At 43.0% G+C, this 26,008-nt stretch overlaps 1 protein-coding gene across 1 annotated transcript in view; it reads left to right on the plus strand.

Moving 5' to 3' along the window:
• LOC134206672 (hemicentin-2) overlaps window positions 1-26,008 on the plus strand; it is an 821,032-nt gene that overhangs the window by 581,282 nt on the left and 213,742 nt on the right. Inside the window, exon 4 of the mRNA XM_062682403.1 lies at window positions 4,645-4,853. Within this exon, the coding sequence (XP_062538387.1) occupies window positions 4,645-4,853 (209 nt within the window). The remainder of the gene's footprint in view (window positions 1-4,644; window positions 4,854-26,008) is intronic.

Raw genomic sequence — 26,008 nt, forward strand, 5'->3', positions numbered from 1 at the left:
CTTTTTATTAAATAATTTGATAAAATATTTCTATCGAGGTACGTTGGCATGCTATGCATTTGCGACAAACTTGATACCTGAGAATGTCCTTGAGGGATCAGAAGGACATTTGGGGTTAATCTGTGCAATGTACCTAAATAAATTCGAATTAATTGGATTTAATCTGGAATAATTGACTTTTTATTAAATAATTTGATTAAAATTATTTTTATCGAGGTACGTTGGAATGCCATGTAATTGCGACAAACTTGAGATACCTGAGAATGTCCTTGAAGGATCAGAAGGACATTTGGGGTTGATTTGTGCAATGTACCTAAATAAATTCGAATTAATTGGATTTAATCTGGAATAATTGACTTTTTATTAAATAATTTGATTAAAATTATTTTTATCGAGGTACGTTGGAATGCCATGTAATTGCGACAAACTTGGGATACCTGAGAATGTCCTTGAAGGATCAGAAGGACATTTGGGGTCGATTTGTGCAATGTACTTAAAGAAATTCGAATTAATTGGATTTAATCTGGAATAATTGACTTTTTATTAAATAATTTGATAAAAAATATTTCTATCGAGGTACGTTGGCATGCTATGCAATTGCGACAAACTTGGGATACCTGAGAATGTCCTTGAAGGATCAGAAGGACATTTGGGGTCGATTTGTGCAATGAACTTAAAGAAATTCAATTAATTGGATTTAATGTGGAATAGTTGACTTTTTTTTAAATAATTTGATAAAAAATATTTCTATCGAGGTACGTTGGCATGCTATGCAACTGCGACAAACTTGGGATACCTGAGAATGTCCTTGAAGGATCAGATGGACATTGTTGGTCGATTTGTGCAATGTACCTTATTGATATGCATTTTTGAACTATATATTTATATCTTATCGGTTTTTAATTTCGTTTTGAATTGAAAATTGTTGGAAATGCATTTTATACAATATCCGAGCGTTCTGTTAATTGCCTACTTTCAGGCGTAAGCTCTTATTTATGTTTTGGTGTGTATTTAGGAGTTTTCTAATGTATTTATATGATTTTTGGCCCGAAATCACGCTTTTTAGTATAAAACTGCCATTATTCAACTTAAGTATAAGGTTTTATATATGTTTCCGGCCTAGAATTTTCCAAGGAATCCGATTCCGTCGAGTTATCTAACATATAAAGCGATTTGAAAAGTTTAGTATAAGAAAGTATGGGAAATTTTGAGGTACGTTGAAAAACAAATATAATTCCGGAAGGTACGTACTTGGTACATTACATTAGCGATAAAATTGAGAAGTTTTACGAAGATTTTCGAAAAATCGACCGTCTATTCAGCAGGCCACCGATTTTCTAGGAAATATTGAGGTACGTTCAAAATCCCCGGAGGTACGCATAGGTACGCATTTGGTACATCAACTTAGAGGTATTTATTTTCAATTTTGTGATAAGTGGCCTGCCAGCTAGACGGACATAGTGTGGGGATGTAATGCCAATAAGAAGAAGAACTAGACACAAACTTACTGAGCTCTACTCGAGCATTCTGGTAAAAGCTAATCGCAATCCTACCCTGATGTTCAAATTTGCAAAGGAGTTTAAAGATCCCTATTGTCTGAGATCAATTTTCTACACATTGGTGTGATCATTAGTGGAATCTTCAACAGTTAGAACCCCGCTTCCCTTATCTGGATCAAAAGATTTGGCTTGAGAGGTTTACCATGGAACAATCCTTATGAACTCCCTCCTTATCTTGAACGGTGCCAGCTTCTGAGAGTAGAAAGTTCCGAAAAAAGGAGGAATATGTTGAGGGCTGTATTCGTAGCCAAACTCTTGAAAGGAGAAATTGATGCGCCAAATATTCTTGCTAGAATAAACTTTAACGTTCCTCGAAGAACTTTTAGAACTGTTTACGGCTTGAACCTCATCGCACAGATTACGGATAAAACGAACCAATTAGAGCTAAATGTGTTATACTCAATGCTAACTATCATTTGTTTGATTTTAATTTGTCAAGAACAGACTTCTGAATCACGGTATACTGTAATATTTGTTTAGTTCGTAAGCGTGATTTTCATGCAGACTCTAGGATGTCCGATGGAAGTAATCAAAATACAAAATATCAGTAATAAACAATTACAAAACTCTTCACAAAATAAATATATTTTTCCATAAAAAAAATAAAATTGCTCCACAAAATAATTTATAAATAGCAAAAAAAATATGAATATTTCCATAGAAAAAACAAAAAAAAGGTTTTCCATGAAATTTAAGCGTTTTGAAAGAAGGGTCGTTAATGGAAAAATGCTCAGTTTTATTGCTTTTTTATACTTCTTCATGAAAATTTTCATATTTTTTGAAATGCTCTTTATTGTTTTTGTAATTCTCTATTGCCAATATTGATTTATTCATGGGCATTTTGTATTTTTTTCGTGGAACATTTTAATTTCTTTATGAATAATTCTTCTTTTATTATTGCAATTTTGTGTGTTTTATTATTGCATTTTTTGTGTTTATTATAGCAATTTTATTATTGCCTTTAAAAGTCCTAATTTATTTTTGTTTTATGGACAATTACTAATTATTTACGGAAGTTTTGCATTATTTGTGGAAATTTTATATTTATTTATTGTTCATATCCTGATTTCTTTATTGACAATTTTCTAATTTTATAGTTTTTATTCTAGTCACTTTCGCACTTATCTTCGCATAGTTAATTGTACGTCACTATAGACAGACTGGTTACAAACAGAATTTGGTCTCGAATAAGCAAATGTTTGAATCTATTGTGACATAAATTATAGAAAACATTTATAACGTCTTTGTACGTTACCTCTAATTCATTGTTACAAACTTTTGAAAAAAAAACTCCGTGGGACAGCTGCCATCGTCAACGACGAAGTGACGAGTAGCAATGAAGCCATTTTAACTTTTGTCATCCCTGGCCATGGACTGTCCGACCTAGTTTCCTTGATCGGGTTGCCTTGCTATCTTTTTACGCCCTTTGATCTAGCTCGCGATTTTCGTGGACCTGCTCTTCCAGTCAACGCACACTCGACGCCTTTTTTGCATTCTGTGGGTAGCGCTTGTGCCTGTCCCGGACAGGCTTGTGTGTAGCAGTCTGTGTGCTCTTCTGAGCCTTGACATAGCCTTCCAGCTTAGCCGCAAGCACTTCCTGTTCCTGCTTTGCAGCAAGAACCAAATTGCAAAGCATGAGCAGGTTAAGCTTGCCCCGTTTATTGGTGAAGTCGGTAACGCCATCTAGTTGCACCATGACGATGGTCCAGCTCAACAGGACGCCGCTCGACCCTATCTCTACCTTTTCTGCTGCCGCATGCCAGCTATTGACGCACCGGTTGCACTCTCTTTGACGACTGCTTAGCCACTTATCTACTTCTGATCCATCTCTTTCGCCCTCGAAGTTCGCGTTGGGCGAAGAACTTATAAAATCTCTTCTTCGAAAGGGTTCACTTCCGTTCCTTTGGTGGTTGCTTAAGCCATATTCATGATTGTGGGGTCCCCTTTAGGGATGCCCTTGAACCCAGATGGAATAGTCAAAATCAACTGGTCATACTTCCATATGGTTCGATAAACCAGACGGCTGGATTGGGACGGCGTACTCCACAGTCCTGCCATGGGCATGAGCCCACCCGCCATTTCAAGATTGTGTCACCTGACTTTACTCAAGAAGTGGAATGATACAACTGTCAGCCCTTGATGCATTGTATCCATCTTGATTTCAGCTCGCTTCCATTGACGTTGCCGTTGTCGAAGCTCCTGAGCGAGGTTGGCGTGCTTTGAACGCCGGATGGTAGCTTTAATGAAACCTGCTGGTAGATACATGCAGCCCTTAGAAATAGTCCGTCCTACCGCAACCTCTCGGTGGGTTTTCTACGAGCAAGGAATGCTTTATGCACACGTGCCATGATAGTTCCCTAACAACTGCACGGGAGTGTGTCAGAGTATGGAACTCCTCCAGCCGTGACTGGCCTTATTCACTAAACCCATTTTGGGGTTCAACTCCATAACTTCAATACGGGACTAGCTTTCAGTATTACTTACACTTCACACATTTAATAAGGAAACAAATTTGAACTATTCGTCCAAACGGCATTCGGCCAAATGACCTTATATAATGTACACAGTTTTCTCGAAACAATATTCATCGCCCGTGTACAAAATGTCAGACACACAAAAGTTCTGTAACAGAACGCAAAGGCTATGTTCCGAATTCAAATGTTTCCTCGAATTCAAAGTAATTATCTTTTGACAGTGCTTTTTTGGCGATTTTGTGTTTATGTAACTGTTATCGGTATTGTTCATACGATATTGAATTCCTCTGGCCAAGCAATCGCAAATTGTTGCTTGACCAGCGTCAGACCACAATGTCAACAAGGGTACATTACCTTGATGGTGGAGAAAATAAGACAACACCTAGAAGGTGCGTACCGATAACACCAATTCTGTAAGTCAATTTTTTAACCACTTGTTCAAAAAAAATCTTCAATTCCAATGGGTATGTGCAGTTTTGCATTCATTCTACAAACGCTTTCCAGGAGGAAATTGAAATATCGCTCATATAATAATGTGCATTCATATATTATACACATTTTCCTAACGACAACCTCATTCGATGGAAATTCCTCTCCGCTTTTCATTTCAGTGCCGATACCAGAGGCCGGGACGTGACGTCAGCGAAGCGGTGGTCGGACGAATCCGTGTTCGGCAACCGGGCGTACTTTCTGTTCGATAAGCAGCCGGGCGAGCTGGCGGTGCAAAATGCTCGCGAAGCAGACAGCGGCATGTACCGCTGTCGGGTGGATTTTATCATAGCACAAACTAGGAATAGCATCGTAAATTTAACAATAATTGGTAAGTGATTTGATTTGCAGAAGCGAACCGTTTCGCGTGAATTGTCGATACATATGGGATCGGGGATGCTACGAAACTGCTGAGCTCCTCCGTACCAGTGCGCTATCGTGAGCAGAAAATTTGTCGGGAATCTACACAACGCACGAAAGCTTCGTTTATCGTGCTTCTTTCTGCATACCAGGTACGGATATATGTACGACCTGCAATATCAACAAACGAATGATAGTTTTCCGCGGAGCCGGCACTTTGTTAGAATGAAAGATAAATGCCGTCGTATTCACTTCCTCGATTGAAAGGCTCTGGTAGGAATCTAACGAAACAACACCGCCATACGTGTTCCTGGCACGCACCGTTCATGATCACAAAACCATCGACATCAATTTGTTGTCAGTTGTTCTTGGTGGAATCGGAACATTTTGAATATTGGCGTGAACGGTGGTCATGTTTGATATTTGCTCAAGGAATAATGGCAGCATATGAGGTTCCCCCGAGTTATTCTATACGTGCAATATGGTATGTCGTTTTTGTATGTAAAATGTTTGCTTTCTAGGACATCGAATAGAAACAATTTTTTATTCTATGTAAAATATTGTTATTAAGTAAAGATTTTTTTTTGACTTTTCATCTGCACCATTGTATTATAATAATCGAACTTTTGACAATAAGTAGGTAGAAATGGATCTAGCACATCGAATTTTTTACTTGCTTTCTGAGCCTTTTGAGGCTCTATATGACATTGACATTGAGAGCATCCATTTTCATATGTAATTGCAGTTTAATCACCATACATTCAAGGCCTGACTGTACTAAATTGTCTCATTGTTCATTATAGCTTACCCTTATTTATGAAGTCTGATACACTCGACAAAACGATTACGATCGTTAAATTTGAACACGCGTCAAGTATGGTAATTTCCTGTTCCGTGCATTTTATTACGTCTGTTTTGCAGTCAAAGATCAGCATTACTTGATTATCTTAATTTTTCCGCCTCGCGTTTTATTTGCCGAATATTTTAACTTCGGTAATTACCACGCTTCTATCAAAATCATAAACCAGCCAACGCTCGGCTAAGATCCGTACTGTCGTCACAAATTGTTACACGAAAAGTTCATGCATCGTCTACTGACTTATGCAAATCTAACAGCCTACACTTTGGAGCAGAGTGTGGGAAAAATGGAACGAAATCTGTTATAATTTATTCATGTTCCATTCATATTTGATTGCACTGCTGTGCCTGTTACTTACTTTGGCATCAACGGTTGCTGTTTCAGCACTTCACTCTTTTTTTTGATCATTTAGGCTGAGGCACTCTATTTTTCTACAGCCCAAATTCTCTGCACACGAAGCCCAGACCCATCAGTTAAGAAGGCGTGCAAACGGATGTGCTGCTACCACATGGAGCCAACATCGTTCCGTTCGTCGGCTGCGAAGCATTTTTTTGGAATCAATTTACAACAGATACGTCAGGATAAAATACCATAATGTGGATATCTTCAAAATGGCATGTGTATCTATATACGATACTGCACGAGTTAGTTGAAGAATGCAATTTAGCAAGAAAAACCGGCTCTGCTGTCTGAAAAGCAGAGATAGTTTAGGCATTTTAGAAACAGTTATTACAGTCAGTATGATTTATGCCTTTGCAAAATGCATTAATTTTGCACTCTTCTCTGAAAGTAATAAAGCATCTTCGACATTCTTTTGGCCGTACTATCAATGGAATATTGCAGAAACTTTAGATGAAGATCTGGCAAGAACTGCATTAAGTATCGAAAAACATTAGAACAGTACCGCTGTGTTTAAATGTTCTAACTTCATCCGATGCTTATTTTTGAGTAGGTATTCGGTGAAACGTGGAATCAAAGTTCACTTCACAAACTTTTCCAGATTATTGTTTTGATCGCCGTGTTGCGACAATCCAAAGAGCTAACTCGTTTTTGGGTTGTGGAGTTGCTTTTAGCTGCAATATATTGATTTCAATTAGTATTAAGTTCAAACATAGTTCGTTAGTTCAATTTTGCATGAATAGATAATTTTACAATTTAGTTTATAATTTGCATGATTTAGTTTTAAGTAGGATAACAAATTGAGTGTTTAGCTTACATTTTTAGTCTCTTTTATGTGTGAATCCTGTCCAACAACCATTAATTTTCAAAAAATCTATAAAATAATCACTTTTATTGACGGTCTCAACTTTGTGTACTACGTGTGTCTCGTTTGCTATCTGTTTTGTACTGTATTAGGTGGACTGAAATGATCGGCTACGAAGTCATCGGTGCGGTTGTTTTTTGTTCGTTCCTCACAGTTGGCAGTAGGTACACGGGAGAAATTATTCAGACGATAGGGCGCCGTCCTGAACAATCCCCGACCCGTATTGCTCCGTGTCCTCTCGAGCATTACCAGCAACATCTAGGACGGCTAGTTTCGCCACCGGTCGTCCAAGTCCACCAGTTGCTGTCTGCACGTTTGCGGTGCGACATCTGCCATCTCGTCCTGGGAACACGCGTAGAACTTGTCCCCTTATCCATCCGTTACGGACTCGATCGTCCACGATGACCACCAGATCACCGGCAGAGACCGGCTTGGTATCTACGAACCACTTGGTCCGTTTGGTGATGGTGGGTAGATACCCCTTCACCCAGCGCGTCCAGAATTGGTCCAACAGTCGCTGGCACAGGAACCAGCTGGTGTGCAGAGCCTGTCTATCTTCCACAAGCTGGGTTGAAGGCTGATTCACCCCGCTAGTACTAAGCAGGAGGAAACCGTTCTGAGTAAGTACCGCATGCTCCGAAGTCTGGAGCGGCACGTTTGTCAACGGCCACGAATTTACCATCGACTCAGCTTCCACTAGTAGCGTGACCAGCACTTCCTCGCTAGGTTTGCGCTCGACCGATAGCGAAGCCAATGCACACTTTACCGATCGAACCATGCGTTCCCAAGACCCCCCCATATGCGGCGCAGCTGGAGGATTGAAGCGCCAATGGGTGACGGTATTGGTGAAAGTTGATGCCAAGCCTTGGTTGATTGCTTTCACTTGCTCCCTTAACTCGCCGCTAACTGACTCCAACGAAGTTAGTACCCCGATCACTGTAGATTTCCGAAGGTGTCCCCTCCGTGCTATGAACCGCCGTAAAGCCATCTTGCAGCACTCCGTTGACAAGCTGGTGACGACCTCGAGATGGATCGCCCTTGTTACCGCTGGGCATATACAGCGGGTCAGCTGTCCACGTGTTCTTTAGTCGAATGACAAAGCAAATGTATCAACTGAAGCTGTTTGACGGCAAAAGCGTAACAAAGGCCAATGGACATGGCGTGGCTCTTTGTTTCACTGGAAATTAATCCGTTGTATTACTTACTTGATACTTGATGGGCTACAGCTCTTCGATGAACCTACGCCGAATGGAGTATCCTTCTCCACTGGACTCGATCCTGGGCCAATCGCTTCCAGTCGCCCTGAACATTGAGTGCCCTCAGGTCCTCTTCAATTGCAAAAAGCCATCGTGTACGCGGCCTTCCACGAAGCTTGCGGCCTCTTCCGGGTTCTCTACTAAATATTATCTTCGCTTGACGTTCTTCCGGCATACGAACAACGTGACCAGCCCACCGTAGTCTGCCGTGTTGTATAAGCGCAATAATATCCAGCCCTTTATACACCTGGTACAATTCGTGATTCATGCGACGCCGCCAGATACCGTTCTCCTGTTTACCGCCGAGTATTGTCCGCAGCACCTTACGCTCAAACACTCCGAGAGCTCTCCGATCAGCCTCCTTTAACGTCCATGTCTCATGGCCGTATAAAGCCACCAGAAGAATCAGAGTAGTATACAGCGCGAGTTTTGTTTTCGTTTGCAGACTACGGGACTTAAGCTGGTTACGAAGTCCGTAATAAGCCCTATTTGCAGCTGCAATACGCCTTTTCACCTCGCGGGTAACATCATTATCGCACGTCACTAATGTTCCAAGATACACAAATTCTTCTACCACTTCAAATTTTTCACCATCCAGCACTATTTCGCTACCACCACCAGACTCTTCAAGCGGTCTCAATCTGTTGAACAGAACACGGGACATAATTTTGTACGCCGAATTAAGGAGGGTTATTCCTCGGTAATTGGCGCACTCCAGTCTGTGCCCTTTCTTAAAGAGAGGGCAAATGAGGCCGTCCAACCAGCTAGCAGGCATTTCCTCGTCTTCCCATATTTTCGACATAACATGGTGCAGAACTTCATAAAGCTGCTCACTGCCATGTTTGAGAAGTTCAGCCGGGAGCTGGTCCTTCCCCGCAGCCTTATTGTTTTTCAGCTCTTTGACAGCTTTTTTAATCTCATCTAGTGTAGGTGACTCCACAGCTTGTCCATCGTCGCTAATATTTATTCTGTTCACCGATGCACCGTCACTTCGAGGATTCAACAAAGTCTCGAAGTGTTGCTTCCACCTGGCAGCCACTTCAGTTTTATCTGTCAGCAAATTCCCTTGTTGGTCGTTGCACATGACGGGAGATGGCGCTGTCTTTCTCCGCACGCCATTGACAGACTCATAAAACCTCCGCATATCGTTCTGCTCCATTTTTTCCTGCGCCTCACTAATAACTTGTTCTTCGTACTCTTTTTTCTTCCTGCTGTGGGTTCGTTTTTCGGCTGCTCTTGCTTCCTTGTACAGATCTCTATTCGATCGGGTACCCGACACCAACATCCGGCTTCTAGCAACGTTCTTCTCGTCTGTCACTCTCTGACACTCCACATCGAACCAACCCGTCCTGGGTCGCCTCTGTGCAGTGCCTACCACTTCTCGTGCTGTTGTGCTCACCGCTCCATGGATCGGCTCCCATAGATCGTTGATGTTGTCGCTAACGTTGATTGCACTTATCCGTTCGTCGAGCTTCTGGCGGTACTCAGCCGATACTCCTTCCGCCGACAATCGCTGGATATTGTAACGCATCGTTCGCTGTGATCTTTCGTTCGATACAGTTGACAACCGTGATCGAATTTTACTGACAACGAGGTAGTGATCAGAGTCAATATTCGGACCTCTGAATGTCCGCACATCGATAACATCCGAGAAACGGCGCCCATCCACCAGAACATGGTCTATCTGGTTGCAAGTTTCACCATTTGGGTGTCTCCAGGTGTGCTTTCGGATGTTCTTTCGTGCAAAGTAGGTGCTACTGATGGCCATCCCTCTGGCAGCAGCAAAATTTACTAGCCGTAGGCCGTTGTCATTGGTAGCGGAGTGAAGGCTCTCCCTCCCTACGGCTCGGAATTCACGTTCTCCGGATCTAGGCCATCGGACTTCTTGAATAGCAGCCACGTTCACTCCAACCTTCTGCAGTTCACGAGCCAGAAGGCTCACTCGTCCAGGTTCATTTAGGGTCCTGACATTCCAGGTACCGAGTTTCCAATCATAGTCCTTATTTCGTTGCCGGGTCGGTTGCCAAAAATAACGTTCTCTTTTTCTTCTATCTCCATTTTTCGTGGTATTTGAGAGACTTCAGTAAGCTACCTTACCGGGGTCGCGTTACCTACATCGCGATGATGGGGCTGCCACCTTAGGTATAGCTGACGCGATACAGCATTTCGTTAATCAGCCGCTGGGTACCAGGCAGACGCTGTTTGAGCCGCACCTCCTGGTGAACAGACGCTCGAGGCGTACCTTCTCACTCTAGCTGATGTCAGAAGGACAACAGTGCCCACGCTGCACTACCAGCTAAGTACACAACCCTTAGCTGGCGGTCTTTTGTCATCGGACGACCCGTGGAAGCGTGAGATAGGGACTTGTGGGGACCAGAGCTCTGTTGGGCGCTCCTTCCTTGATGTCAACCCACCATTTTGCAGCCCCCGTTGTATTATTCGCGGTAAATTAACTTGAATCGAATAAGGTCATATTTGTGAGTGGTTAATGAATTAGGCGGTTTGGAAACACCAGTAGGAAGTATTCTATGAATTTATAAAACTATTGTTTGTGATGCTTACAGATGCATCATTAATACGAGAGCGGTTATGATGTAGGGTGGATTCGTATACTGTACACTGAATGTGTAAGTAGATATTATCTTGATATAATCATATTGTTGCTAATAAACATTATTCTGCAGTTTAAAGCTGCACAACTTCCAATTACTTTGTATGCGTGCTGCTGACAACTCTGTGTAACTGTCCCCGCCCTAACAGCCCTGATTATCAGACAGGTGAAGAGGGCGACCCATCGCTTCACTTCACGACTACCTTGGACGACCGACAGCGGGCCGAAGTAATCCACTCCGACGAAGCTGAACGGCCTGATGCGAGGAGTGACTCGTGCTTCCGGTAACGGTGCCATTCTTGGAACTGCCGGTTTCGCTTTGTAGACCTTGCACCACGTACAAGTTTTGCTGATCTTCCTGAATGCTGCTCTCATCTCCGACAGGTGATATTTTTGCCGCATTTCATTCACTGCTGTCTCTCCGTTGGAATGCTTGTACCGCCGATGGTACGAATCGACGATGAGCCAAGTAACGTAATGGTTCTTTCGCAGCACAGAAGGATACTTGAAGTCGTAGGGCGCATCCGCAAAAAAGTCGATCCGTCCCTCCATTCTGACTACACCTCGATTGTCCAGGAAAGGAGACAGTTTGTACAGCTTGCTTGTACTTTCGAGTCGCTGACGCTGGTCCTCCGGTAGCGACTGGTTGTTCTGCATCGTAATCACCTCATCTGCAAAAGCTTCGAACTGGGCCTGCTTGATAATGGTCTCTTCTGCTCGCTGAAGCTCTTCACGAGTAAGGATGGATGTAACGTCGGATTGTTCTTTACGCCGCTTTCGCTTCAGCTGATCGATGCATCGATGAACATAGGCAACGGCACGCAAACATCGCTCCCACTTGGAAAAACGGCAGAACTGCACCACTTGTTCTCTTCGGAGTTCTCGATGTATGTGGATGGGCCTCAGTTCCTCTGTAATTGGAGTAGATGGCGCGTTCTGTTTTGGCCACAGGTTTGGAGGATCGTACAGGAAGTCTGGTCCACAGAACCAGCGATGATTGTTGCTGATCTGGAGCCGTTCTTTCCACTTTGTGGCGTCATCCGCCACATTCAGATGCGAGGGAACGTAGTGCCATTCGTCGACCTTTGAAGTTTCTAAGATCTCAGATACGCGGTACGCCACAAACTGGCGATATCTCCGGTGGTCCGAGCGTATCCATGAGAGAACAGTGGAGGAATCACCCCAGAAGAATCGTTGTTTGATTTGCAGTGTGTGGTTTTCCGCTACAGACTTCGCTAATCTGGCTCCGAGCAACGCAGCCTGGAGCTCAAGACGGGGAACTGACAGTAATTTCAGTGGCGCAACTTTCGTCCTCGATGATACCAGAGCGCAACGAACTTGGGACTGATCTACAATCCTGAAGAAGGCGATTGTTACGTACCCATCTTCGCTCGCATCCACAAAAATGTGTAGCTGCAAAGATTTGTAGCTTTCTGGTAGATATTCTGGGAAGTAGCTCCGTGGTATGCGAATTGTGTCAAGCTGTCCTAATAGTTTAATCCACCGCCGCCATAGTTTGAGCAGATCTTCGTTGATTTTGTCGTCCCACCCGATTTTAACTCGCCACGTCTTCTGAACGAGGATTTTTCCGTGAACCACTACAAGCGACACCAGACCAAGTGGATCAAAAATGCTCATGACCACTGGGAGGAGCTACCGTTTCGTTGGAACAATTTCTCCGTGAAGTAGGGGCATCAGTTGTTCGCGGAAAAGTCCGCGGAATCCAAATTCGTCCGATTCGAGAAACCAGCTCATCCCGAGTACGCGTTCCGAAACTGCAGCTGTATGCGTTTTGAAGCTCTTCGCAGATTCTTCAGCTGAATCCCCAACCCATGAAAGCACCTCTCTGGAGTTGGACATCCAGTTCCGAATGTGGAACCCAGCCTTAGCGTGGACTGTTTTCACTTGCAGTGCCAGGTCTGCTGCTTCCTCAACGGTGTCCCGACTATCCAAATAATCGTCCACGTAGTGATTGTGGACGGTTGCTGCGGCAGCCTCGGGAAATTCGGACTCAAACTCCTTCGCATTTTGGTTTTTGATGAACTGTGCAGCGGAGGGCGAACAAGTTACACCAACAGTGGCAACGTCCATGACGTAAATCTCGAAGTCTTTGCAGGGGTCTCTTTGAAACAGGAACCGTTGTGCCTGTCGATCTTCGGGTCTGATCTGAAACTGGTGGAACATCTCTTTTATATCGCCACAGATTGCAACCTGGCGTTGGCGGTATTTGGAGAGTTCTGACGGAAGGGGGATAACATATCAGGTCCCGAAAGCAAGGCGGAGTTGAGGGACTTACATTGGACTGTCGCTGCTGCATTCCAAACTATGCGAACTTTTCCTGGCTTTTTGGAGTGTACAACTACCCCCAACGGAAGATACCGCACTTTCCTGGGATTCGAACAGAGAACCTCTTCTTGCGTTATCTTATGCGCGTAGCCTTTCTCCACGTACTCGACTATCTGCTGCTTCAAGTTCTCTAAAAGTTCGGGTTTCTGCCGTAAACGACGTTCCAGTGATTTCAGCCGACTCTCTGCCATAGGCTTGAGCTTCTGATATAACTTGCGTGTTTCTTGAGAACGGCACAGCTGTTCCATCTCCTCGCACTCCGCTTTTTCCAAGCGTCGTTTCTTCTCTTGAAAATGGCGGTTCTGCTGTCTCCGCTTCCGTTTATAACGTTCCACTGCCGGGTACCTTGCTGCAGCGCGACCGTCCGCGCTGCGTCCTTCTCCTCCAGAATCTGTCTACACTCTTCGTTGAACCGATCGTTCCGTCGTCCCACATGTCAGACGTTGTTCTCCACTGCGTCGTTGATGGTTACTTTAACTGTATTCCAGCAGTCCTCAAGAGGGGTCCCATCGAGCTCACACTCTTTCGAAAACGCTGCCTAGAGATGCTGCGCGTATGCAGTTCTGACATCAGGTTGCTTCAGTCGCTCTAGGTCGCACCGCGGCGGTCGTCGGTACCGAACATTGTTGATGACGGATAGTTTTGGGCGCAGTTTAACCATCACCAGGTAGTGGTCAGAGTCGATGTTAGCGCCACGATATGTCCTGACGTCGATAATGTCGGAGAAGTGCCGTCTATCAATCAGAACGTGGTCGATTTGTGATTCTGTCTGCAGTGGTGATCTCCAGGTGTACCAATACGGCAGGCTGTGTTGGAAGTAGATGCTGCGAATGGCCATATTCTTGAAGACGGCAAAATCAATTAGTCGTAGACCGTTTTCGTTCGTCAGCCGGTTAGTGCTGAACTTTCCAATAGTCGGTCTAAACTCCTCCTCATGGCTAACCTGAGAGTTCAAATCTCCTATGATGATTTTGACGTCGTGGCTTGGGCAGCTGTCGTACACACGTTCCAGCTGCACGTAGAATGCGCCCTTATCATCATCAGTGCTTCCGGTCTTCGCCGATGGTCCGTAAGTAAGGCCTGACACCAAACCCCCCAAATTTCCGGAGGACCATTCCTTCTTATTTCCGGTGGACCATGGTGCACAGTTTCACTTAAAGTCGCTCGCTGGTACTCAGAAGATGATCAGCCGCCCCTAACATGGAGAACAGACGCTGTTGTGAGCCGCTCCAAACATGGAGAATAGACGCTCAGTAAGATTTGCACCTCCGGAGAGGAGCAAACCCCCATTCCCTGTCAGCATACGACCATAGTTCCCACCGGTGTTGGTTAGCCGATCTTCCCTAAGGTTGCTCGTATCCCGGCCAGCACCACGAGAAGGTAGAGATAGGAGCTGCTGGTTAGGAAGCTAACGACCGTGAGATGGGTTATATTTTATTCCTTCGGATACGCGAAGTACCAATGGTACGCTTTACACAGCATTTGCCGTGCCAAGATGAGTTCACCCAATTCCATTCAATTCCCTTACTTGATTGTACCTTTGACAGATACGTTTTTTTACCTCAACAGCACAGCCGTCTTCAGTGTCTCGTACTTGACTCGACTTTTGATTCTTCAGTTTAGTGAGGACCACCCAGTCGTTAGAGTCCCTCTTCGAGGTAGCATTCCTATTAGCATTATGAGTGTCTGTCTCCCCTGTGGAACGTATTAGTGCTTCAAACAAAAAGTGAGTGAAGTCATTAGTAAGAAACCTTCTCCCCTTCTTCTCTTGGGAGTCACGAATGCAGAACAGTACACTAGTTCCTTTCAACGATGTGAACCTTTTTAATGGCCATTCGGCCAATGCCATCGACGTGACGGCCATCAGTCTTTCCCGTTTTAAAGCGGGAGGTTGCTTTCGTCCTCTATGAGAGCAACCAGTTGCCAATTCATGTTACTACCAACGCCTTTCCCTGTACTATTTCTAAGGCGCCGCGATAGCATTGATGTCTCCGACTGGGTGTCTTTTGAAAGCAGCATTCAACGCGCTTTGGAGCACACTATCCCGCTAGCGCTTCCCGACCTCTCCAAGATCGTTTTCAATGCCGCTGGTCTATCCATCCCTCAGAGACTAGATATTGGCCAGGACGCAAAGCCCTTCGTTTTTGGTCGACCGAAACGCGCCGTGCTAATAAAGTCAGAAGGAAAGCCTTCCGAGCACTCAGAAAACGCGAGACAGGAAAGTGCACTGGAAAACTACATAACCAAAACCAAACGGCCGAACGGTCATCGAAGACGTCAATCCTACCCAATCCCACCCATCCATACCGATTCGCAAGATCGTTGCTAGGTGTACCAATAAACTAGCTGTTTGCAATCGCCGAGCTCACCTTCGCTTTTGCCAGAAGCAACGGGAAGTTAAACTTTTCTCGTTGAAGGGCTAGTAAGCCACGTCATTCAGATCCCTAAAAACAGTATCCCCTCCCGCGAGGCCATGAGCTTGTGGATCGAGACGGGAAGAGTATCTTAATATTCCTCGCCAACCTATCCGAGGACCGATCAAGGAAAGAGGCTTCCGGGCCTCTTGAAAGGAGGCTTCCGATACTTTTGAAAAGAGGCTTCCGAGTCTCTTGAAAGGGGGGAGGGCCGTTTGGCCGAATGCCACTTGGCCGAAAGTTGTTTGGTCGAACATACTATAGCTGAAAGTCATTTAGCTGAATAGGTCATTTGGTCGAATATGTCATTTGGCCGACTAGGGCGTTTGGCCGTATAAGTCATTTGGTCAAAAAGGTCATACGGCCGAATAGGTAATTTGACCGAATAGGTCATTTGACCGAAAATGTCAATTGAGCGAACAAATAAAGTGGTCGAGCAAGTCATTCGGCCGAATACGATATATCGCTAAACAGGTCATACGGCCGAAAATGTTCTTTGGCCAAATAGGGAATTTGACATCTCACTTCTCACTACTCAATCATCATATCTCACTTCTCAATGCAAAAGTGAGAAATAGGGAGTAAGAAAGGCAGAGTGAGAAAAGAGGCATGAGTAGTGAGACGTCAAACTACCTATTTGGCCAAATAATAGATTCGGCCGAATGATTTTTTTGGTCAAATAATATATTCGACCGAATGACTTGTTCGACCAATTGACCTATTCGATCAAATGACCTTTTCAGCCAAATGACCTATTTGGCCAAATGACCTATTCGGCCATATTACCTTTTCGGCCAAATGGCCTATTCGGCCAAATGACCTAGTCGGCCAAATAACTTTGGGCCAGATGGGTTTCGGCACAATTGTTTGTTCGCCCTAGTGACATTCGGACAAACGATCCTTCCCCTAGCCTAAGGCTAGTAACCCTCTTGAAAGGATTTGTTTGAGTGTCATCAAATAGGTTTTAATAACATCAGATTTTTGTGGCGTCCACTCTATGTTTCATTAAATCCAAAATACAGAAGCAGGTAACATCAAACCGCATAAAAAGCGACCCCCGGAGTAAGTAATTTTCTGTTCAATGAAAAATGTGTCAAATTTTTTCCTTGAAAATCGTATCTCTGGTTCAATTATGTATCATGACTAATCTGTTTCAAACATTGAGAGTCTATACAGACATTGCAGAACCTAATGTTCAGCTTATCGATAAACTCAGGTGAATTTAATATTGTCTTGTCAAGCGTTTGACGCGATCAATTTTATTTTCGTTTGAGTGAGCTGGATGAAGATTTTTACATGTTCAAGTCTAGTTCAAGCCCTCAAACTAATCCATTGAAAACCTCAAAAATCTACGTGTTACAATCCATGAATCAGTAAATAAATACAACATGTCGATAATACGTTGAATTATACTCACTGAAGCTGTGGTGTATTCAATAAGAATTTCCCCGAAGGCATCGTCTCATATCATCTTTAATCTCCATGCGTACCAGTTTGGAATTATCTCAGCCGTACATATTTCGATCTAAATTGCTATCTACTACCATCTTCTGACTTTTTTTTGCATGCGGTGAAGGTTTCGAGATATAGCCATTGACCGAAGAAGCCCCCCGCACAACCACAACCAACAAACTCCGGTTTACCATGCTTGCTTGCTACCCACAACTGGTACGAATTGGAAAAATCATATTTCCAGCCCCCTTCAGTCCTTCCCCATTGGGACAGAGCGGCAGCGGAGTTGCCTTAAGGATGGAACTCTAACACAGTGCCAAAGAGAAACCGAAACAGCACAGTGTTCCATTGTCGCGAGACAAGGAGGGATAAAAAAGAGATTTTTCAATAGGGTGATTTTCTTCTTGAGGAAGGTTTTTCCTCACTTTTTTGCCCAGCACTCGCAGTAGGATGATGCTTAGAGCTGAATCGTAGCGTGAAGAATTTTCCATTCCGAAGCGGGATTGCACGGATATGGCGCTCATGGAGCTCGCAACAATCTGGTTTGAATCGTTCGCTTCGGCGGGGTCTGATTTAAGGAAAAAATCAATATTATGCTTAAAAGTTTAATCAACCGTGTGCCATAATTCTAGTCTTCCGTCTTGCGTGGATTTTCCGTTTCTGCTGAGCTACGGCACTGCGCTGGAAGGAAGTTATTGGAAATGGATGTGATTGCGAGAATAGTGTTTCGAAAAGGCACATCTTGGATGAGTTACAATCATGGCGATTACATCGCAAGGGCGACAAAAAATAGTGCGAGGCAAAGAGGCAGAAAGATGCAAACGAACACGTTTGATGATGTTCATGGAGAACAATTCCCATTGATGCAGAAATCCTGCATAGATGGTTGTTGATTGAACGTACAACTTCAAAATATTTTTGTCCCACTGACATGTTAAGTTGTGTGTAGTATAAGGGATGTAACATTACAACCGTCGATGCATACGATAATCAGAAAACCAGAAAAGAAAATTATTTTGAGTTTTTTGTGGAATATTTTACTTGTACGTATCTGTAAAATTTGAATCAAGTGCTGTAATTGAATGGACTAGTACTAACTCGTCTTATGATAGGAATGAAAAGGTTCTTGGTCGACCAATCATCCAAGATGTGGTTTGTGGAACTTGTGAAAAGAAGGAATGAAGTAACAGTAGTTGAAAGGTTGGAAGACCACATGGACAGGTTGAAGGATAGGGAGATAGGACAAATATCCAGGATTCGGATAGATTCTCAAATATTTTCAACACTGAGTATGGTGGGTAACTAAAACAAATCAAAACATGTCTATGTGATATACGAATAATCCCAAGGACAATCCGAAGACGTACATAACTACTCTTATAAACGGTCTCGGCCCATGAATCACGCCTGGTGCTACACCTCGAGGCCTCTTTCAATTGCCGTTAGTCGGCGGTATAAAATCATAGCATGTACATACTTCGCAAACGGCGTTCAGCAATCCTACAGGTTGATGCAATCATTTTTGTACATTGGATAAGCCAAAACTCTCATCCAATCTTCCAGCAGGACCTTTATTCCCAAATCTAATACAATTCTTTTTTTTTGTATACGAATTTGCACGAAATTTATGACGCTTTCAAACAAACGCGTTGAAAACGAATGAATCCAATCCAAATCCATTCCAAATCCAATCCAAATCCAATCCAAATCCAATCCAAATCCAATCCAAATCCAATCCAAATCCAATCCAAATCCAATCCAAATCCAATCCAAATCCAATCCAAATCCAATCAAACTCCAATCCAAATCCAATCCAAACCAATCAAACCAATCCAAACCAATCCAAACCAATCCAAACCAATCCAAACCAATCCAAATCCAATCCAAACCAATCCAAACCAACCAAACCAATCCAAACCAATCCAAACCAATCCAAACCAATCCAAACCAAATCCAAACCAATCCAAACCAACCAAACCAATCCAAACCAATCCAAACCAATCCAAACCAATCCAAACCAATCCAAACCAATCAAACCAATCCAAACCAATCCAAACCAATCCAAATCCAATCCAAACCAATCCAAACCAATCCAAACCAATCCAAACCAACCAAACCAATCCAAACCAACCAAACCAATCCAAACCAACCAAACCAATCCAAACCAATCCAAACCAATCCAAACCAATCCAAACCAATCCAAACCAACCAAACCAATCCAAACCAACCAAACCAACCAAACCAATCCAAACCAATCCAAACCAATCCAAACCAACCAAACCAATCCAAACCAATCCAAACCAATCCAAACCAACCAAACCAATCCAAACCAATCCAAACCAACCAAACCAACCAAACCAATCCAAACCAATCCAAACCAACCAAACCAACCAAACCAATCCAAACCAACCAAACCAATCCAAACCAACCAAACCAATCCAAACCAATCCAAACCAATCCAAACCAATCCAAACCAATCCAAACCAACCAAACCAATCCAAACCAATCCAAACCAACCAAACCAATCCAAACCAATCCAAACCAATCCAAACCAATCCAAACCAATCCAAACCAATCCAAACCAATCCAAACCAATCCAAACCAATCCAAACCAATCCAAACCAACCAAACCAATCCAAACCAACCAAACCAACCAAACCAATCCAAACCAATCCAAACCAACCAAACCAATCCAAACCAACCAAACCAATCCAAACCAACCAAACCAATCCAAACCAATCCAAACCAATCCAAACCAACCAAACCGATCCAAACCAACCAAATCCAACCAAACCAACCAAACCAACCAAACCAATCCAAACCAACCAAACCAATCCAAACCAACCAAACCAATCCAAACCAACCAAACCAATCCAAACCAATCCAAACCAATCCAACCAATCCAAACCAACCAAACCAATCCAAACCAATCCAAATCCAATCCAAACCAATCCAAACCAATCCAAACCAACCAAACCAACCAAACCAATCCAAACCAACCAAACCAAACCAACCAAACCAAACCAATCCAAACCAATCCAAACCAATCCAAACCAATCCAAATCGAACCAAACCAATCCAAACCACATCCAAACCATATCCAAACCACATCCAAACCAACCAAACCAATCCAAACCAACCAAACCAACCAAACACAACCAAACCAATCCAAACCAACCAAACCAATCCAAACCAACCAAACCAATCCAAACCAACCAAACCAATCCAAACCAATCCAAACCAATCCAAACCAATCCAAACCAATCCAAACCAATCCAAACCAACCAAACCAACCAAACCAATCCAAACCAATCCAAACCAATCCAAACCAACCAAACCAACCAAACCAATCCAAACCAATCCAAACCAATCCAAACCAATCCAAACCAATCCAAATCCAAATCCAAACCAATCCAACCAATCCAAATCCAATCCACGTCCAATCCAAACCAATCCAAACCAATCCAAACCAATCCAAACCAATCCAAACCAATCCAAACCAACCAAACCAATCCAAACCAATCCAAACCAACCAAACCAATCCAAACCAATCCAAACCAATCCATATCCAATCCAACAAACCAACGGAAATCCAATCCAAACCAACCAAACCAATCCAAACCAATCCAAACCAACAAAACCAATCCAAATTAAACCAAACCAATCAAACCAATCCAAACCAATCCAAACCAATCCAAACCAATCCCAAACCAATCAAACCAAAACCAATCCAAACCAACCAAACCAATCCAAACCAATCCAAACCAATCCAACCAATCCAAACCAATCCAAACCAACCAAACCAACCAAACCAATCCAAACCAACCAAACCAATCCAAACCAATCCAAACCAATCCAAACCAACCAAACCAATCCAAACCAACCAAACCAATCCAAACCAATCCAAACCAACCAAACCAACCAAACCAACCAAACCAATCCAAACCAATCCAAACCAATCCAAACCAATCCAAACCAACCAAACCAATCCAAACCAACCAAACCAACCAAACCAACCAAACCAACCAAACCAATCCAAACCAATCCAAACCAATCCAAATCCAACCAACCAAACCAACCAAACCAATCCAAACCAACCAAACCAATCCAAACCAACCAAAACCAATCCAAACCAACCAAACCAACCAAACCAATCCAAACCAATCCAAACCAATCCAAACCAACCAAACCAACCAAACCAAACCAATCCAAACCAATCCAAACCAATCCAAACCAACCAAACCAACCAAACCAATCCAAACCAACCAAACCAACCAAACCAACCAAACCAAACCAAACCAATCCAAACCAATCCAAACCAATCCAAACCAATCCAAACCAATCCAAACCAAACCAACCAAACCAAACCAATCCAAACCAATCCAAACCAATCCAAACCGAACCAAACCAATCCAAACCACATCCAAACCACATCCAAACCACATCCAAACCAATCCAAACCAATCCAAACCAATCCAAACCAATCCAAACCAATCCAAACACAATCCAAACCAATCCAAACCAATCCAAACCAACCAAACCAATCCAAACCAATCCAAACCAATCCAAACCAACCAAATCCAACCAACCAAACCAATCCAAACCAATCCAAACCAATCCAAACCAATCCAAACCAATCCAAACCAATCCAAACCAATCCAAACCAATCCAAACCAACCAAACCAATCCAACCAATCCAAACCAATCCAAACCAATCCAAACCAACCAAACCAACCAAACCAATCCAAACCAATCCAAACCAACCAAACCAATCCAAACCAATCCAAACCAATCCAAACCAATCCAAACCAACCAAACCAATCCACGTCCAACCAAACCAATCCAAACCAATCCAAACCAATCCAAACCAATCCAAACCAATCCAAACCAACCAAACCAATCCAAACCAACCAAACCAACCAAACCAACCAAACCAATCCAAACCAATCCATATCCAATACAAACCAACGCAAACCAATCCAAACCAATCCAAACCAATCCAAACCAACAAAAACCAACCAAACCAACCAAACCAATCAAAAATCCTAATCCAAACCAATCCAAACCAATCCAAACCAATCCAAACTAATTAAAAACCAACCAAACCAATCCAAACCAATCCAAACCAACCAAACCAATCCCAAACCAATCCAAACCAATCCAAACCAATCCAAACCAACCAAACCAATCCAAACCAATCCAAACCAATCCAAACCAACCAAACCAATCCAAACCAACCAAACCAACCAAACCAATCCAAACCAATCCAAACCAATCCAAACCAACCAAACCAATCCAAACCAATCCAAACCAACCAAACCAATCCAAACCAACCAAACCAATCCAAACCAACCAAACCAACCAAACCAATCCAAACCAACCAAACCAACCAAACCAATCCAAACCAACCAAACCAATCCAAACCAACCAAACCAATCCAAACCAATCCAAACCAACCAAACCAATCCAAACCAACCAAACCAATCCAAACCAATCCAAACCAATCCAAACCAACCAAACCAACCAAACCAATCCAAACCAACCAAACCAATCCAAACCAACCAAACCAATCCAAACCAATCCAAACCAATCCAAACCAACCAAACCAATCCAAACCAATCCAAACCAATCCAAACCAACCAAACCAAACCAATCCAAACCAATCCAAACCAATCCAAACCAATCCAAACCAACCAAACCAACCAAACCAACCAAACCAATCCAAACCAACCAAACCAATCCAAACCAATCCAAACACAACCAAACCAACTCAAACCAATCCAAACCAATCCAAACCAATCCAAACCAATCCAAACCAACCAAACCAATCCAAACCAATCCAAACCAATCCAAACCAATCCAAACCAACCAAACCAATCCAAACCAATCCAAACCAATCCAAATCCAATCCAAACCAATCCAAACCAACCAAACCAATCCACGTCCAATCCAAACCAATCCAAACCAATCCAAACCAATCCAAACCAATCCAAACCAATCCAAACCAATCCAAACCAACCAAACCAATCCAAACCAATCCAAACCAACCAAACCAATCCAAACCAATCCATATCCAACACAAACCAACGCAAACCAATCCAAACCAATCCAAACCAATCCAAACCAACCAAACCAACAAAACCAATCCAAACCAATCCAAACCAACCAAAATCCAATCCAAACCAATCCAAACCAATCCAAACCAATCCAAACCAATCAAAACCAATCCAAACCAACCAAACCAATCCAAACCAACCAAACCAACCAAACCAATCCAAACCAACCAAACCAATCCAAACCAACCAAACCAACCAAACCAATCCAAACCAACCAAACCAATCCAAACCAACCAAACCAACCAAACCAATCCAAACCAATCCAAACCAACCAAACCAATCCAAACCAACCAAACCAATCCAAACCAATCCAAACCAATCCAAACCAATCCAAACCAACCAAACCAACCAAACCAATCCAAACCAATCCAAACCAATCCAAACCAATCCAAACCAACCAAACCAATCCAAACCAATCCAAACCAATCCAAACCAATCCAAACCAATCCAAACCAATCCAAACCAATCCAAACCAACCAAACCAATCCAAACCAATCCAAACCAATCCAAACCAACCAAACCAATCCAAACCAACCAAACCAAACCAAACCAAACCAACCAAACCAAACCAATCCCAAACCAAACCAACCAAACCAATCCAAACCAACCAAACCAATCCAAACCAATCCAAACCAATCCAAACCAATCCAAACCAATCCAAACCAATCCAAACCAATCCAAACCAATCCAAACCAATCCAAACCAATCCAAACCAATCCAAACCAAATCCAACCAAACCAAACCAATCCAAACCAATCCAAACCAATCCAAACCGAACCAAACCAATCCAAACCATATCCAAACCACATCCAAACCAATCCAAACCAATCCAAACCAATCCAAACCAACCAAACCAATCCAAACACAATCCAAACCAATCCAAACCAACCAAACCAACCAAACCAATCCAAACCAACCAACCAAACCAATCCAAACCAATCCAAACCAACCAAACCAATCCAAACCAATCCAAACCAATCCAAACCAATCCAAACCAACCAAACCAATCCAAACCAACCAAACCAATCCAAACCAATCCAAACCAATCCAAACCAACCAAACCAATCCAAACCAACCAAACCAATCCAAACCAATCCAAACCAATCCAAACCAATCCAAACCAACCAAACCAATCCAAACCAATCCAAACCAATCCACGTCCAATCCAAACCAACCAAACCAATCCAAACCAATCCAAACCAATCCAAACCAATCCAAACCAATCCAAACCAATCCAAACCAATCCAAACCAATCCAAACCAACCAAACCAATCCAAACCAATCCACATCCAATCCAAACCAACGCAAACCAATCCAAATCCAATCCAAACCAATCCAAACCAACAAAACCAACCAAACCAATCCAAACCAATCCAAATCCAATCCAAACCAATCCAAACCAATCCAAACCAATCCAAATCCAACCAAAACCAATCCAAACCAATCCAAACCAATCCAAACCAATCCCAAACCAATCCAAACCAATCCAAACCAACCAAACCAATCCAAACCAACCAAACCAATCCAAACCAATCCAAACCAATCCAAACCAATCCAAACCAATCCAAACCAATCCAAACCAATCCAAACCAATCCAAACCAACCAAACCAACCAAACCAATCCAAACCAACCAAACCAATCCAAACCAATCCAAACCAATCCAAACCAATCCAAACCAACCAAACCAATCCAAACCAATCCAAACCAATCCAAACCAATCCAAACCAACCAAACCAATCCAAACCAATCCAAACCAATCCAAACCAATCCAAACCAACCAAACCAATCCAAACCAATCCAAACCAACCAAACCAATCCAAACCAACCAAACCAATCCAAACCAACCAAACCAACCAAACCAATCCAAACCAACCAAACCAACCAAAACCAATCCAAACCAACCAAACCAATCCAAACCAACCAAACCAATCCAAACCAATCCAAACCAACCAAACCAATCCAAACCAAACCAACCAAACCAACCAAACCAATCCAAACCAATCCAAACCAATCCAAACCAATCCAAACCAATCCAAACCAATCCAAACCAATCCAAACCAACCAAACCAATCCAAACCAACCAAACCAACCAAACCAATCCAAACCAACCAAACCAATCCAAACCAATCCAAACCAATCCAAACCAATCCAAACCAATCCCAACCAATCCAAACCAATCCAAACCAATCCCAAACCAATCCAAACCAATCCAAACCAATCCAAACCAATCCAAACCAACCAAACCAATCCAAACCAATCCAAACCAACCAAACCAATCCAAACCAATCCAAACCAATCCAAACCAATCCAAACCAATCCAAACCAACCAAACCAATCCAAACCAATCCAAACCAACCAAACCAATCCAAACCAATCCAAACCAATCCAAACCAATCCAAACCAATCCAAACCAACCAAACCAATCCAAACCAATCCAAACCGATCCAAACCAACCAAACCAATCCAAACCAATCCAAACCAATCCAAACCAAACCAACCAAACCAAACCAATCCAAACCAACCAAACCAATCCAAACCAACCAAACCAATCCAAACCAACCAAACCAATCCAAACCAATCCAAACCAACCAAACCAACCAAACCAATCCAAACCAACCAAACCAATCCAAACCAACCAAACCAATCCAAACCAATCCAAACCAATCCAAACCAATCCAAACCAACCAAACCAATCCAAACCAATCCAAACCAATCCAAACCAAACCAATCCAAACCAAACCAATCCAAACCAATCCAAACCAATCCAAATCCAATCCAAATCGAATCCAAACCAATCCAAACCAATC

This window comes from Armigeres subalbatus, chromosome 1 (genome assembly GCF_024139115.2).
Source record: "Armigeres subalbatus isolate Guangzhou_Male chromosome 1, GZ_Asu_2, whole genome shotgun sequence".
Lineage (NCBI taxonomy): Eukaryota > Metazoa > Arthropoda > Insecta > Diptera > Culicidae > Armigeres > Armigeres subalbatus.